The sequence below is a fragment of the Haliotis asinina genome, chromosome 11 (genome assembly GCF_037392515.1).
Source record: "Haliotis asinina isolate JCU_RB_2024 chromosome 11, JCU_Hal_asi_v2, whole genome shotgun sequence".
In the NCBI taxonomy this organism is placed as follows: Eukaryota; Metazoa; Mollusca; class Gastropoda; order Lepetellida; family Haliotidae; genus Haliotis; species Haliotis asinina.
The window spans coordinates 44,626,605-44,645,181 of NC_090290.1; the positions used below are offsets into that span (position 1 = coordinate 44,626,605).

At 37.8% G+C, this 18,577-nt stretch overlaps 1 protein-coding gene across 4 annotated transcripts in view; it reads left to right on the plus strand.

Moving 5' to 3' along the window:
- The window catches only part of LOC137256529 (lysosomal cholesterol signaling protein-like), a 49,785-nt gene extending 37,664 nt beyond the window's left edge, over positions 1-12,121 (plus strand). For 2 of the 4 annotated variants that reach the window (XM_067794371.1, XM_067794370.1), the window contains 3 exons: positions 3,753-3,794; positions 5,767-5,907; positions 8,036-12,121. In XM_067794371.1, coding sequence (XP_067650472.1) covers positions 3,753-3,794; positions 5,767-5,907; positions 8,036-8,252 — 400 coding nt within the window. In that variant the 3' untranslated portion in view covers positions 8,253-12,121. Of the gene's footprint in view, positions 1-368; positions 423-3,752; positions 3,795-5,766; positions 5,908-8,035 lie in introns of those variants that run through there. The other 2 variants (XR_010954564.1, XR_010954563.1) reach the window with 2 other exon arrangements.
- The last annotated feature ends 6,456 nt before the right edge of the window (positions 12,122-18,577 follow it).

The following is an 18,577-nucleotide window of genomic DNA, read 5'->3' on the forward strand; positions in this document are numbered from 1 at the left end:
ACATGTCATCTACATGTCATCTACATGACATCTTGACCCCATCTACAAGTCATCTACATGATATCTACACACTGGCGACATGTCATCTACATGACATCTACACACTGGCAACATGTCATCTACATGACATCTTGACCCTGTCTACAAGTCATCTACATGACATCTACACACTGGCAACATGTCATCTACATGACATCTACACCCCATCTACACGTCATCTACATGCCATCCACACCGGCTACATGTCATCTACATGCCATCCACACCGGCGACATGACATCTACATGCCATCTATATGACATCTACACACTTTCTGCATGCTTATGTAGTATTGCTGTCTTCTCTGACTGTTGTTATTTTCCTTGCAGTAAAGTATGGAGATACCATGTTAAAGTTTCGGTCTAAGTGTTGTGTTTTTTAGGGTAAGGTTTGATGATTTTGAAAGTATGCCTGTGGTTCTGGTCACTGGAAGTGGGTGTACAGATGTCTTGAAAACATACTTGTGTCTCAACATGCCTAGATAACATTGTAAAAGCTGTGTTTCACTTGGCAGTTGTAAAGCAATGACCATCGTACGACTGTTAAAAAGTAGTTCCCTATTCCAATTGCTTGTCACAAATGCCCCTGCTCACCACATGTGAGTGCTGAGGTAGACTAGTGCTTAAAGCATTCGCTCATCACGGCGAAGACCTGGGTTCACTTCCCCACATGGCTACAGTGTGTGAAGCCCATTTCTGGTGTCCCGTCTTGATATCACTGGAATATTTCTAAAAGTGGCTAAAAACTCACTCACTCGTCAAACCTGACCAGGGCCTCCTTTCACAAAGCACAAAGGTGATCGTAAGTAACTAAGGTAACCTTAGTTCATTGTTACAGGATGGGATTTGAAGTTCACCTTAGTAAAGGTTGCTTCGTAAAAGGAGTCTCTGGTTGATATGTAATTGTTCCCTGATGGCTTGATCGCGATGCTGTAGCCTAGTGGAAGATGTGCTTGCTTGCCTCGCTGAAAGCCTAGGTTCTTTGAGGCCCACTTCTGGTGCCATCATCCAATGATATTGCTGGGATATTGTTGAAAACTACAGAAAAGCATCTCACAGCCAGATTACATGGATTGTGTTCCTGTTAATATATCACCAGTTTGCCTTGTCAAGACTTAATCACACAGGGCCAACAAGAAAACTTTGGATATTGGTGTCTGTTTCGGATGGAATCAAAGACTCGCTCACATACAGTCTGTTTGAAAATGTACCGATGAATTTCACTTTTCAATAAAATATAAGTCAAATATCATGAAATTTAGATTGTGAATCCTCATACTTTTGCCTTGCTAAATGAACATTTAAGTCTCAGAATTTTATTTGACTGAGGAAAAAAGCTGTTTACAAACGATCATAGATTCAAAACACTACTAGTGTATTGTATTACAAGAGGGTAAGCACAGTAGATGGAACAGTGAAACAAATGCACTTGCGGTATGTGATGAGCGTTAACTTAGACCAACCCTATTTGTTGGTGTTTCATTTAATGGGCATACCACCTTGTATTAACAACCTTTAATAGCAGTTTTGAACTATGGTCGTTTGTTATACCACTTTTATCCTCAGTTGAATAAAATTAGAAGGATTAATGTTCACTTGGCAAGGTAAAGATGAGAGGATTCGCAATCATAATTTCACTTTATTCAATTTACTTTTTTGTTTTAAGTGAAATTCATCGGTACAGTTTCACTACAAACAGACTATAATACTATAATTGCTTTGTGAAACAGCGAAAAACTTTTTCAACAAGCACTGCTCATGGTGATGAAAGATACTGGTCAAATACCTTGATCTTTGCATGTTGAGAAGTACTCACTAAAGTTGTCGGTATGTTCTGTTGACTGTGGTTTCCATGGTTACCCGCATGGTTCAATATGTAATGGAGTTGGGTTTGTGTCAGTTTTCACATTTCTTGTTTTTGTCCTTGCCTTTATTGTGCACTTTAACTGTGTTGTCTCAGTCTTCTCAGCAAACTACATTTGCCTCAAGGGAATTATGAATAATACTTTTTCATGGTCGTGGAACATTATTTATGGATGAAAAATTGACAAGAATATGTTGCTGATAAAATCAGTAATGTATTTGAGATATTGTGTGTAATATACTGAGGGAAAAAAGTAAGGGATCACATGAAAGTGTTCCTTTATTTTTGTCCAAGGTTTCTGCACTGGCTTTGTGTTGCATACCTTCTGAAGAGACCGGGAATAAAAATTGGAACATTTGTACTTTCATGTGATCCCCTATTTTTTTCCCACCGGATATTTTGCTTTGTACCTTTTCGAAATTGCTTGGTGTGTCCGATTTCCTTTGCCCCTGACTCCGTCACCCTGGCTTGGGCAGAAGAGCGTCCCCTACTGCAAAGTGAATTAGCACAGGGTCATTAGGAACTCCCAGGCATGAACATACACTTACGACTTGTCTGTACGTCACTTTGTGGCACTGAGTTCAGGGTCCATGTGCACAAAGTGTTCTCTGCACTATCACTGTCTTATGGCTGTATTGGAGTAGCATGGGAGTTATGATCATTTTAACTCAAGAATCTGGGGCCTGATCCACAAAGTGTTCGCAACAGTATGACTTGCTACAATTTATCATAAGCTTGTGAATGTTACGATCATCGTAGTGCAAAGATCTGGGTCACAATCCAAAAACTGTTGGTATCATTACAACTTGTCGTAAATCTACAGTATTTCATAGGCTTAAAAGTGTTGCAATCATTGTAGCGTTAAGATCTGGGCCCTGATCCACAAAGTGTTGGTATCGCTATGACTTGTCATTACTTTACAGTTTGTCATAGGCTTAAGAATGTCATAGTGCTACGAAAGGTTTGTTGATCGAGACACCAGTCCCCATTTACCCGTTCTGTGGCTTAGTTGATTGTTTGCCCTTGTACATGGAGTGATGTTGTGCGCTGATTTACCTTTTCCACAAATATGTGCACTTGATTATTTTCATGCTCACAGTGGCATTATTTCACTCACTCACTCACATACACATTTTCACTTAAATTATCTTGTCTGTTGTTACTGTGGTGAAGCCAGAATACTGTTTAACAAAGCTTAAGATCTCGTAACTAAGATCTCGTAACTAAGATCTCGTAACTTGCCTTGTAGCATTCGTACTTCATATACTTTAACATAGGTCGTATGAATGCTTCGAGAAAGGTTACGGGATCATTGGCTTACCAGAAATTTGTGAAACAGGGCCCACATTGCTGAGGACCCGTGAAGGTCCCGGGGTAGAATAAGCCTTCAGCAAACCATGTTTGCCATAAAAGGCGACTCAGCTTGTCGTAAGAGGCAACGAGCGGGATCGGGTGGTCAGGCTCACTGACTTGCTTGACACAGGTCATCGGTTCCCAGTTGCGCAGTTTGATGCTGATGTTGTTGATCACTTGATTTTCTGGTCCAGACTCGATTATTTACAGACTGCCGCCATATAGCTGGAATATTGCTGAGTGCGGCGTAAAACTAAACTCGCCCACTCACTCACATTGCTGAGGTATTCACCCATTGCATCTAAGATCTGTTGACTACCTCTGCCATGATTTGGCTGCAATATTGCTGATATAAGCACCAGAAAACAATACTCCCTCGTTGGATAGTATTCCAGGTGAGCATAATCTGTCTACATTGTGTACTCTTCTCACATTGGAGGATATTGATTAATTTCATCACTCATTCATGATTTGCCATTTCTCATCTTCTATTGCAGATACATATCTCGATACAGGTGGATCAATATTCTATATGTTAGGTAACCATGACAACATTTGTAAACATTCTTGAGTTTGTTCAAGCATGGGGTTTGAGTTGAACTATTTGATTTATGGTGCACTTATGCTTTTAAACACTGCATGTTATTTATTTGAGCTTTTTTTACTAGGGAATTTTATGTTTGGAATGTGATGTCAGTATAGACATCTAAATGTACAAAGTTGTCTATCGTATTTGACAAATGGAGGGCTAGAAGTGTAAGTTAAACATCTACACTACCTTAATGTTTCAAGTAAATATGCTGAACAGCAAAAGACAAGCAACTTGGGCTTTTTGTCAAGTGTTTGAATATAAGACATAAACGTGAATGCTTACTTTTTATGAGATTTCAATTCATTTTGAAAATTGCATTTCTTTTGCTGTTCAGTATATGTAGGGATTGGTAGATTTAATTACTGTAGACGTACTCATGAAGACTGATCCCAACTACTGGTCATTTGACCATCCATGCTTTGCTAGGAAATAACTAGAAGCAGAGGTTTTATTTGAATTTACAGTTAGTAAATCATTGGTTAAACAAGACCTTAGACTTATAAATGTAGAGCATTGTCTGTCACTTTAAACAAATGAAGAAAGCAAATGACATGAGAGACATGGGGTTGATTCCATCAGGAGATACCGCGATTTAAGTACTGCAGGTATAAACATCAAAGATCCTTTCTAACTGTGAACACATATACCAGTAGTTATGTAGCCTGAACCTTGAGTATCTATTTTATCTTATTGATTTTTTGGAGTGCTGCAAAAGCTTCTGCATTGTTTTATTTTTTTATTTTTTCAAAATATTTATCTGAAAAATATGATAAATTAACATGTTAACATAACTAACAGTTGATTGTTACATTAACCCACAATATGTAAGAGCACCACTGTTGACTGTTAACATGCATGGTTTATATGCTTAACCACTAACTGTTACTAACTACTAACTGTTAATATGCCTAATATAGGACCACAAACATCTAACCAAAAGCCCTTCACAACAGATGATACTGTGTTGTTTATCATGCATGATCTGCACTTGTGTATGTGTGTGTTCATGAGTGTGTAGGAGAGATATCTTTATCAGGATGTATTTGCAGTGGTCATATTTGGCACAATGAGTATAATTATTTTGGGCTGTTTTTTTTTTTTTTTTGTTGGTGTTTTTATTTTTTTTTTTTTTTATGGTTTTTTTTGCATTTCAAAGCCGTATTTGATAAACAAACGTTCATGAAATTTGAATAAGGAGTTCTATATCTTCACTGTAATAAAATTCTGTAAACTGTTCTTGAAAATCGGCCAGGGAGGTGTTAAGAGACTGCAGATTTATTCAGCAAGTCATCAGTTGATATGAAGTTGATAAGATTTTAATGAATTATAATGCTGGGAAAATATTTTCTTGCCACGCAATGTGTCATCAGTCACTTATGAATAGGCCCTGATCTACTATTCACACTATACATGGATATTCTGTTAGATTGGCTACAGTAGAAGAACCTATACTGAAACATTGCTTCATAATATCCTAAAGAAGTTGTCCATCAAGTAGCATACCTTTCTTATTACACGTGGATGTTAGGCCAGACCAATTTTATTTCTTGTTTTATAGATCCGCCGAAAAATAAAAAATAAAATTTGGTTTTCCACCTCAAAAAAGAAGGTAAAATGTTTGTAATGGCCACAAATGTAAACTAGCAAGAATATTTTTTAGATTGTTTTTTGCCCCATATACCCTTCATCAACTGTCAAAAGTAAAATACTTTTAGTGTTTAGAAGGAATATTGCTTTGATTGGTGATTTTGTATTTTTTTTTGCCCTAGTGCCTTTAGAATTTCTGAGGACAAAAATCCATAATGCATGAAATAGAAGTGGTCTGGATTAACCAAGAAACATGCGGTAAACATTTATCTTCCATTCATTGTTATGGGTGTTTCCACAAGGACCTTTGGTGCAGTTTCAGTGTGTTTCAGAGCGCGACGTATCATTTATGGAGTCGAGATTGTCCATTTGCCGAAGCAGGATGAGATTAGCGAAGAGACCAAGTCTGTTTGTGATCAGTTCAAGGAATATCACAAAGAAAACTGCGAGAAGGAAATAGTCAAAGATCAAAGGTAAGATTACAAATGTTTAGTTTAACATTTGATTCACATTGGAGGCATCTTCAGCAAAGACTGTCCGCAGTGCCTCATGTTTGTCTCACTGTTTCACGTATTAGGCTTGTCGGAGAGGTAGCCTAGTGGTTAAAGTGTACGAAGACCTTAGTTTGATTTCCATACATGGGTGCAATATGTGAAACCCATTTGTGGTGTCCCCTACTATGATTTTGCCCGGAATATTGCTAAAAGCAGCATAAAACTGTATTCACTCGCATCTTAGACTGAGCAGGGCCTGTGAACCCCTCATGCTCATCTCTCTGCGATACATTTATTATATCTATCATATGTCTGGTCAGTTTGTCTGTTCCTGAAGCAGTCTGTTACCATGGTTACTGTGGTGTCTATTACTGTGTAATTTTGTGACCATTTTACAGAGATGCTAGCCCTCCTGAATTGATAGGAATCATTCCAAAGAATCCATGTTGATTCCACCATTCCAACAAAGCCATATTTATGCAAATAATAACATAACACAGAGTGCAATAAAATATTTATTTAACAAACCGCATTGGGAAAAGTAGGGGGCTGATTGTCAAAGAACACACTAGGGCTAGATGGTAACACACCGAATGCGACCTATGGTTACCCTTAGCACCCTGGGTGCTTATGCTTTTTGGGGCCAAAACAGTTTCTCCTGTGTGAGAATGTTTTGAGGCCCAACAATCAGTCCCTGACTGATAAGATGAACAATGAACATGCATAGATACTAGTGCCAGAATGAAGCCCCTGTATAAAGGGAGGTGGGTGGGTAGTAGAAAACAATGTGAGACTTCAATATGGCGTCTACCCTGGCCGAAAGGAATTGTGGGTATCTGAATAAAGCATTGTGGGTAACTGTAGAAGTATTATGGATAAGTCATTGAAGTATATGTATAGATACTTGTGCATTGCATGGTAAGTGAAATATTAGTCACATATACAAGAAGAAAGCTTTGATATAGTGTTCCAAATAGTACAGTATGTATCGTGCTTGCCGTACATTAGTGACTGGGGTAAGGCCAAGACTGTGGTAAAGCGGTGTAAACAAGCGTTTGAGACGAGCATTAGGCTTAGCATTTGACTGTGCACGCTGTTTAGACTACCTGAGCTGGCCATAAGAGAGGAATGTATTATTGCATAAACTCATAAGCAAGTTGTGTTTCTTCATTCTGACTATGTTTTTTTTTCAAAATATAAAAAAGATATAGATGGTCCTACTTGCTTGATGGCAGGGATCAGATTTGACTAAAAGTAATGATAATTAAATAAATATAACACTTTATTTACTGAAGTTCTCAAATTGTTCAGGCATTATTTATGTAAACATTAATCAAAATATGTGTGAAAAAAACTAATTTGTTCGGAAAATATTAATTTTGTTTCTGTTTTAGGAAGCTCAGTTTAATAATTGCATCAGTTTTAGGGTGGGAATCGCAGATTTTAGATCATTTAAGTGTATTTTCCAGGCTTGGTATCAGGTTGTGAAATAGACAATGGCCAGCTAGCCCATGGCTAGTAAAAATCTAGTTGGGCCAGCAAATCTCCAAGTCACTGGCCTGACTGAATAGTGAATTTTCATGGGGTCATTTTTTTTTAAATATATCACTCTCTCCCAATGGTTAAAGTATAATATCACTTTTAAACCATTTTGGGCATGTGAATTATTTTGTGGGATTTCACGCATAGCTAGACTGGCGGGCAAAGAAAATTGGGAAACTAAATCGCACACAGCTTAGTAGTTCCCAAGTTTCCAAGGTTACAGTGAACACACTTCCTAGAGAATGTTAATATGTAATTATAAATTAGGAGTCTAGCAGTTACCATGATTATAATACAAGTTCTTGGCCTCCTGTTTAGCAGTCACCATGGCTACTGCAGTAAACATTCATGGCCACCAGTAAAATGGTTGCAATGGTTACTGCAGTATCTGTTCCTGGGCTTTTAGTCCAGCAGTCACAGCTGTGGCACACAACACTAGAGTCTGGGGTTTGATCCTTAGTACAATTTGTGGTGCTTGTGACGTATAGGCATCTTGCAATGTTAATATGACACACTCAAACCTATGAGATAATCGAATACAGCTACATTTACTTTTTTGTTTCAGATACCGATTAAGGAAGTACCACAATGTATTTACTGGAAACGAGCTTTGTGATTGGCTGATAAAAGCTGGGCTGTGTCGAGACCGCGGGGAATGCATCACATATGGTCGCAACTTGGTCCTGGGGCGCAGTATTTCTCATGTGACGGGGGAACACCACTTTCACGACTTGCCCTACTTCTATAAATTCCTCAACACTGATGACTATGTTCCTTGTTAGAGGTCTTATCTGTGATAACTGACTTGGATATTTTGTCTTCTTTTGTTTGAATCAGTCCCATCAGTTCTAGTTGTTCGCCAATCTGGATCAGCTGTCTTCAGCTGTCTTCAGCTGTTTTATCTGTCCAGTCAGTGCTTGGCTATGTACAGGAACCAAAATGTCACTTTGGATGAGCTGAATATTGAGGTATTACATATGTTATGTAAGAAAAACACAAAGGCTCTAGAGAGGTGCTGTTTACTGTGATACAATAATCTTGAAAGGGACACTGGAATATCACACTGAATTTAAAGCATGGCAAACCACGAGCGGCACACAGAAAGCGTTTACGAGAAGTAGGCAGTGCATGGCAGTAAGCAAACCCATTTGGGTTGTGAAAGGTAGAGCAGATTTAGGCTAGTGCACATGCAGTGCATGGCATTGAAATTGGTTCTGCCCATAGCTGCACATGCCTTGAACATAAGACTGTTAAGTGGGGGTAGCACTTGATTGCAGGCAACCCCTTCGCTTACAATCACAAGTGCAAGTGGATTGCACTCTTACATGCCAACACAGGTCAATTGTCAGGTCGGTGCTCAACTTATCCTTGTTTGCCAGTATGTAAAAGTCATTATGATGATTTTCTGTACCATTTGCTGTAAACAAACTCCATCTTTTTGTATGTAATTATCTCTAGCCTACTGTCATCCTCACACGCTTCAATTTAAAACTATAGTGGGGTCTGTGGCTGATGGTGCAGTGAAACAATTCCAGGATGACACCTGCCAGTTCATGATTGTTAAATTTTGTTGGTTTGTTCTGTATATTTGTTGATGGGAGTTTATTTATTCAGTATTATGTTGTTTGTTTATATAATCAAGAAGTATACTGTGAACAATCTTTTTTTCTGAGATACTTGTAAGATTGTTTCAGGTTTCAACAAGGAGCAGATACATGCATTGATGCAAGTAGAATGATTGGCCAACAAGAGGATCCTATGAGAGAAGATATGTGTATCTAGTTCCAGGCATTTCTAATTTGTTTATTATCTAGTGAACTGAACTGGGCAGATTGATACATCAAAATTTAGAATGTCACAATTATTAGCTAAAAAGTAAACATGCTTCATGAGTTTGGGTACCTGCATGGTGCACCTTTGTGGCCTGATGATTGTAACACCTATGTGGTTTCATGATGATGACAGATGACACCTGTATGGCCTGATGATGATGACACCTGTATAGCCTAGTGATGATGACAGATGACACCTGTATGGTCTGATGATGGTGACACCTGTGTGGCCTAATGATGACTCCTGTATAGCCTAGTGGTGATGACACCTGTATAGTCTAGTGGTGATGACACCTTTATGGTCTGATGGCGATGACACATGTATGGTCCAGTAGTGATGACAGATGACTCATGCATGGTGTGATGGTGATGACACCTGTATAGTCCATTGGTGATGTCAACTTATTGATCTGGTGGTGATGACACCAGTATAGTCTGATGATGATGACACATATATGTTCTGATAGTGATGACACCTGTATGGCTTGATGGTTATGACACCAGGATGACCCAGAATCAAACCATATGTTTTCAGCTACTGCTTACTAACATACCAGCAGGGCTATCAAATCAAAATCTTTACAATCAAATATACAGCCCATGGCACCTGCCCTGGTAGCATTTTATGACTATTGTTTTGTTGTAATTTTGTTTTGTTTATGGCCTTTAATATTTATGAGCATGTTGATAAACCATTCCATGGATTCTGAGGGTACATGCGCCAAGGACTGAGCACAGAAATTTTCAGAGTTTCAGGCCCCAGCCCAAGATGTTCTATAAGGGACTCATAAATCATTGCTATTTGGGTCATCAGTAACTTATATACATGTACATATGGAATGTTCAGATTACAAAAAATGTATATAAGTGTCATGTATAGCAGATTATTTTTTAAATATTGGAGACATGGATGTATATAAATATGAATATTTTTGAGTGTGCTTGTCTGCATTTAGTATTGAAATGTTTGATTGAATTAATTTGTGCAATAATGAATTCTTTTTTTGTACATGAATGTATATAAAATTGTGTTGATTTACTTACTCTATTCAGTGTAATAAGGGTAGTGTTCAAAATTTACATTTTGGTCCTTAGGCTCAAAGCCAACTGAAAACCACACAGATTCTCGGGTCCTTTTGGTCGACCATTTTTTTCATCCCCAATAGCTATGATTATTATTTCCATATTAAACTGTAGAACCTACACATTCTGATCAGGACCCACAACTTTTTATGGTACTTGACCATTAGGGACCTGCAGCTTTTCAGGGTTCAGGGCAGATACTGGTCCTTAGCACTTACAGAAACTGCAGGATTTCTTATGTAATTCAAACACAAAATTGATTGTTGAAGAACCAACTTAATTCAAACATCTTTGAATCTAGAACCTTTCAGATTGTATTTAGTAGCCAATGATGCCACTACATTTGAAAAATCTCAGTCAGGTAAATATCCGGTATTTTAATCATGTATTTATTGGGATAACTGACTGGTACAGATATTGACTGAGAATATGATTGATTTCACCATTGACAGAAAATTGATCATTTTGGTGTCTCACCACTCAAGATGGTCAGTATGTGTTTGACATAGATACTGTTATCTAACTGACAATTCTTATATAGGCTGGTAACATTTTCATGAAGTTGGCCCAAGTGTACCTGAAATCTCTAGTCGAAGACGTATATATGTATTAAATATTTAAGCCTTTAGTGTAAATTTCTGTTTATTTCTGAACATCATCTGAAGTGTTTGGGGCTAATCAGATATATAATGGAGACTTGTAACACATTTCGAAATTTATTTATACACAGATGATCTCAGCAGTCCTACGTTCAATCATTGTAGTGTTTGGCTAGTCGCCAGGGTTCAGTTCCCCACGTTACAGTGTGTAAAGCCCATTTCTGGCTCAGTCAGTCAAGAGACGAATGTTGGTGTATCGACATTTAACCTTTACATTTACTGCCATATTTGGCGTGCGACAATAGAGGATAAGAATACTTAGAAAAACTTTAGATTTAACACATTTGGGAATTTGTACGGAAATGATTAAATGTTTATTCTCAATATGTGTGTGTGTGTGTAAGCTTGTTCTAATATCCACAATATTGTCAATGGTTGCTAGGGTGATGCGTGATACAGAGAGGTCTGTCTGGTCCATACAAATGTATAGAATAGATGACAAGGAATGCAAATTCTCCACAAGAAATATAAGTACTGGTATTTACTTCATGAGAACTGTGGGATGTGAGATAGTCTAGTAGTTAAAGTGTTTACTTGTTGCATCCACGATGTGGGGGCGGTGGGGTAGCCTAGTGGTTAAAGTGTTCGCTCGTCACGCCGAAGACCCGGGTTCGATTCCCCACATGGGTACAATGTGTGAAACCCATTTTCTGGTGTCCCCTGCCATGACATCGCTGTTATATCGCTGTTATATTGCTAAAAGCAACGTAAAACCAAACTCACTCCACGATGTGGGTTCAGTTCCCTGAGTGAGTACAAATTGTGAAGCCTATTTCTGGTGTCCCCAACCGTAATATTGCTGGAATATTGCTTAAAACGGCTCACAATTACACTCACTCAATCAATCATTATATCCCAGAAAACAGTACTTAACATTACTTTTCAGAACCATATTTTTCCTGGAAGGGTTTTTCAACTTTATTCTTAGTGGCTCTCAGGTGCAGACAATAGCCTGAATTGCCAGCATTTATTATGATGTTCATTGCATTGCCACATTGTCAAGAACCAGAAGTTCTTTTGCTTTGTAACAAATTGATGAAAAATAAATAAATGAAACTTTGTTTCATAAGGAAGCTTGTTGCAAGAGTTTCTTTGATGAGTGTGGCTGATTGTGACACTGAGGGAAGTGGTTGCCAGAATGCAGAAATATCCTATATTTGATTTTCCCCAGTAGAAGTGTTAGAATTGCCTTTATATTGGGGGAATGGCTTGTTGACCTGGTCTTTGTATTGGATTGACTGGATTGTTTGGTTCGCTCATCTCCCTGAAAACCATCCGCAGGAATATTCCAGGAATATTGCTGAAAGTGTTGTAGAACCATACTCACATACAGTCCGCCACCATATTACTGGAATATTGCAGAGTGTGGCACCGAGTGACAACCAAACATCTGCTTGAACTGTACAAAAACAACTTGTGCACTCCATGCGTTGACAATAAAGACAATGTCCATTTTGACAGTTTATTCAAAAATTAGATTTGTTTGCATGTATATAACATTGCCCCTGAAATCACAATAGTACAGACTCTCAGGACTCAATACACACAATGCATGCTGTGCTTGTCTGCGAGGGTAGGAAGTTGTCCAAGAGAGGACATACATTAAGAAAGAAGATGAAATCTTAATGATACAGGAAGTTTGTAAGAAGAGTTTGAACATTTTATTTAACATCCCCTTAGACATGGTTCAGAAATGGACTTCTTACATGTAGTTTTTATATATTAATTCTGCGAAAAAGGAAACTCTTTGGACCAAATTTCACCTTCTGAAGAAGTCTTAAATGATCCCTGGATAATGTGTTCTCATTTCTACTTGGAGAGATAAAAATATTAAAATAAAACTTGTTGAAATATCAATGACCAAGGTTAGATTCATGTTTGTCAACTGCTTCTGTAAACAAATGCGTGCCTAATCTACACTGCCTAAAGACTGCAGCATCTGAAAACAGAATGGAGGTAAAAACATTTACAAACACTTCAAAACAACTGAATTTGAATACCAGAATATCTGAAGTAGGCAAAGAAAAATCATTGTAACCGAAAAGAAGCCATCACATTAACAATCTCAGACACACATGCTCAAAGCAACGGACACCTATTGACAGCTCAGAGCAAAATTTTGTTTTGTCTGAATAAAATAGAAAATCATGATTTTCTGCTTCCGAAGACAATACTTCATGAGATTTTCACCCATCACACTTTGAAATATTTTTATTGACATTCTGATCAATGTTATTTCATAACACTTACATTGACAAAAATATTTTGTACTTTTGTATTTTGTATTTTTGGTACATGCAACCAGTTTTCAAAACCACAGAAATATGCTTCACAAATATCATATCAACTGGCCAAAACAATAATGATCCTATTGTGAAATTACCAAAGCTTCCTCTACAATAGAATGATTGTCATTCAAATGTTTTTTCCAATACATTGTTCATTACACAGTCGTCCTTGATTGATCATACAAGCCACTCACAAGACTCATAATCTATGATAGTTATGTAAATTCTTAAAAAAACTGGACCCATCACATGTACAGAATTTCAAATCACAAATGAATCAACTAAACCATGTTTTAATGCGCCAACTTCATCAATACAGGTTCAAAATCACCCCAAATTACTCATAAATCAATTAGGGTCTAGCCCATTGCACAATTAATTAACATAAAAATTCTATTTTGAGGGGTGGTGGTTCTGTGCCACACTCAGCAATTTTTCAGCTATGTAACGATGGTCTGTACATAATTGAGTCAGGACCAGACAATCCAGTGATTGACTGCATGAACATTGATCTACACAAATGGGATATGATGACAATAGTGATGTGTGTCCACCAAGTTGGTGAGTCTGACAACCAGATCCTGTTTGTAACCTCTTAGGATAAGCATGGGTTGCTGAAAATCAACCAAGATTCAGGTTTCCATGTTATAAATACATAGTGACATCAGTGACATCTGAACACATTGACTGGAACTGCTAGATCACAACACCTTCCCAACAAAACACAATATATTTCTTTTCTTTTACCTAGATCTAATTTTTATTACCCTATGGGAGAACTGCATATAACAACAAAGCTTGAAAGGAAATTACTCATCAGGTATACACATGAATTCAAAGAAAGAAAATATTGTTGTTTCACGTCACACTTGACAGTATCCAAACTATATAATGACAGCTTGTAAATATTCAAAGGACCAGACCACCCAATGACTGACATTGTGAACATTAAACAGTAACCTTTTGTGACAGGGATGGCAGGCCAGGGTCAATGTTATACCAGAATCCAAACAAGATGGCTGCCAAAACAAATTGATAATTCCCAAGATCTGATCTTTATATTGTCAACTAGACATATATTGTCAATATTCTACTCTGTCAAAATGACTACCCCTACCCCCAATAGAGAAAAATATTCTAAAAGTCACGAAAATGTGATCCTTGTTTGTCATGTTCATTCCTAAAACATAAAATAAACCAGACAGCTATTCGAAATTTACAGAATGTCTGGCACTATGAACAATCTGTGTGAGTGAGTGAATATAGCTAAATGCCGCTTTTGGCAACATTAATGCAATATCACAGCAAGGGACAGCAAAAATGGGCTTATTACATTGTACCCATGTGAGGAATCGAACCCAGGTCTTCGGCACAACAAGTCAACGCTTTAACCACAACTCTACCCACCTATCTTAATCAATATCAGAGTCAGCTCCTGAAACAGTCCCAGAATTACGAAGACCAGAATTTATGGATGTCAATGTCTTTGTTTATGAATTTGACATCCATGGATTCTTGCTTTTTTGTGTATCACTTTTTCGTGTCATTCCATGAATCAATGTCAATGTGGCTTCTGTAGGGGAATATCAGGATGCCTGTCTAATATCTCATGATCTGCATCCACCAATTCCACTGCCAGTACATTAAACTTGTCCCTAGTTCTTCAAACTCCCACTGTAGAATTGCAAATAAACAATTACAAAGATATCAACACACAAAGCTTTAAAAGCACATTTTGGCAATCAATACACCCTCAAACCATCAAATTTGTTCATGAAAGTCTTATAAAGACAAAAGTAAAAACAGATCGCACCAGAGGCCAAAGCAAACTATTTACTGTTATGATCGAGATGCTTGTATACTTTTTAATCTTCATACACTAGATTTTGATGGTTAGTCTCATGTGTACACCAGCTAATAATACACATTCCAGACATTCGTAGTTACACGAGCAAAAGTTGAAAGGCACAGTGAGTGATCAGTGTTCAATATAGTTAGCGAGTGAAGTGTCTTTTAAGTCACAATATTCCTCAATATCACACAGCACCCATGTGGGAAATTGATCCCGGGCCTTTGGCATGAGGAGCAAACGCTTTAACCACTGGACTAACCCATCAAAATAAAGCACAAAGACACCCATACATAAAGAAATGGAGACCAGTTCTTTGTCTTTAAAATAAACCTAAACAGATTAAGTCACATTACATCATAAGGTTTCAGTTACAATAAATGCCACAATTCTGCAAATATTTATTGCAAATCAGCAAAATCTCTCAACCAAGTCTGGGAACATTTGAATATATGTTTGAATATATACTGGACAAAAATAGTTAGGGATATTTGTAAATTTTGAAATTATGAATTATGATGTAATTATTCATTGACATACTGATGAAATATCAGTCACAAAAATACCAATATCCCGAACTTATTTTGTCCAGGATATAAGGATTCAGGACCCTACTCAGCAAACTTTATAACCCTAACTAACAACACAATTCCTGAAACTAATTCTTAATGCCTTCATGTGATGAATAAAATTCAAACCTGAAAACTCTTCAGCATAAGACATTGCCCAAAGCAATTCTCAACCCCTGAAGGTGCGAGTTGGTGGTGAGCGTGAGAGGGGGATTGGGACCCTTTTGATGGTGGTTGTCTTGACAGGGGCCTCCCATACAAAAATAGATTTAGTCTGCTGGAAATACATGTGTATGCAATTTCTGGGCATACGTCACCTGATAATACTTAACTCAAATGAACATACTCAAACGTCTATTTACTCAAATTCTTTCAAACATGCTAAATTTATAAACATATTTGTATTTTCTAAAATTCAGAGTTTTTTACAGACAAATCAGAGAGTAGATTTTGTGTTTGAAAATTGGAGTAACTCCTCCAAAATTGGAAAGGTTGGCATCTCTGTACCCAGAATTATCCTGGACATGTCATTACATGTTTAAAAACAAGGCTATGTCTTCATCTTCTGCTAGAGGTAATCACAATTTGTGCGTAAATTTATACCCATCACTTTGTTGTTGGATCAGCCATATTCCAGCCATATCTTGCAGTTGGAAAATGATAAGACAAAACAATCCAGTGATTGCAATCATCATCATGAACTAAACAAAATATTCTCAGACAACCCGAGTTATCCTTGACAGTATTGTTAAAGATGAAATGAAACAAATTGTGTGTGAAGACATTTTCCCTGATGCCACATTTAGAGTTAAATGTCCTAAAATTCAACTCACTTAGATACTAACATCTTTGTTGGCTGAATTATCACTGGAGAATTTATCGTTTCATGATTGCTTTATTCGACGACAAAGAATCTATGTTCTACTTTTCACCATTTGCAGTGCATATTCAGGCCCTCTTGGAAAGAGTATGGTTTTACAATACTGTGAGCAGTATTCCAGCAATATCACGCTCGGGGCACCAGAAATGGGCTTCACACATTGAAAGTGAACGTGGGTCCTCGTCATAATCAGCCAAAGCTTTAGCTACATGGCTATCCCACCACCGTCTTGGAAAGAATATGGGTTCCCAGAGCACTATGCTCATCGCAAGAGGCCACTAAATGTTTCAGGTGGTCAGACACTTACGACTGTTAGCATTACAATTTCAGGATCCCTTAGAAACAATTGACGTTCCTACAGTGCTGGGCCTAGATTTGCGCAGCTCTCTTAGTACTAAGATAGTCGTAAGTGCCATACATGAACATTAATTAATGACAAACTTAACACTCGAAGAGCTTCGAAAATCTAGGCCCCGTTCTCATCCTAAGAAGTTATGAAGGAGTTATGAAGGGATCAGCGGGTCTGGTTAACTTGCTTGATGGGAAGGATGTTTTACACAACATTTCCCACTGGGACTGTCTAGTCCAGGAGTCAATTATACCAGCAGGATATAGCCAGAACATTTCTGAGTGTGGGGTAAACAAAAAACGTATGACATGGAGTTAAGGAGAGTTGGTGAAGACACCTCTGTATATGCTTAAAATACTAGGGGACTTTGTAGCTATATAACAAACAGGACCTGGATCGAATATTCTAAAACTTCCCAGACAAAACCCAACCACACTCAGTCTCTCATAATCCTTACTGAGACACGCAAGCTCTCAGCATCACTACCTGTATATCATGATCTGCTATGAATGATACAATAATTCCCGCGTGATATGATCAGTTTTATCTAAGAGAGCTACAGAATGTACGAACATGTGTCAGTATTCATGATCCATCTGGAAACAGAGGCATGACTGGGTAGTTAAAACTAATATCATGTTTGAAAAAAGTCTGTATCAACACTCTGAGTGTTACGTTATGTCATAATGCCACTGCCCAATGTGGGGTGGAGGCCCAAAGTAATAGAGGGCCCAGTTCTGCAAAGTGGTAATAGCTCTTGGACAGCTGCCTTAAGTGTGGGATTTTAAGATAAGCTCAGTACTTGAACAGTGGACCCCAGGGCTCCATTGTACAAGCTTTCACAGCATAATGAGTTGCCAGTCTCTGTTCAAGAATGGCAATCTTAGTGCTACTAAAGATTTGTGGAACCCATCCCATAAAGAATTTGCAGCACAATGCAGCCTATTTAAAGTATGGTCTTCAAATAGATCATAGAATTAGAAGTTACCATAACTATGTAGTTATCCGTCAGTCTACAAATATTTTTTGCTGTGCTCACTTTGTGGATTGGGCCATACATTTTCAACATTTACCAAAAAAGCCACAGGTTGGTGACAAATTCAGTGAGTACCTCGGTTTGAATTCTATAATCAGCACAGCCTTTATGTCTAAGGGAGCCAACTCTGTACAGAAGAAACTGTACCTTTCCACCTAATGTTTACTAACTGATTTCAGGTATGAGATACTGCTGAAAAAGTCTGATTTGGCAAGATAATTTCATTTAAACTACGGCTGACATGTGTACTAAAAGAAGCAACATTTTATCGCACAGTAATAATGTGAGAGTGAGTATATGCTTCCAAAAGACACATCAGCAACCCTACATCTATTTGCACAGAACTCCCGAGAATAACATACATACCTTCAACTGAAGATAAATTGGAAATGCTGAGTCAAATATTGATAAAATTATCGTAATCTATCAGGCAAGAATCCCTCTTTCCAGATGTATCCTAAATCCCGGCATCATCACTCTCCCAATAAGCACGCGAGGCATTCTGCAGATATTTACAATCCTAAAGAGGCATTAGTACCAATATAAAAGACAGGGGCAAATG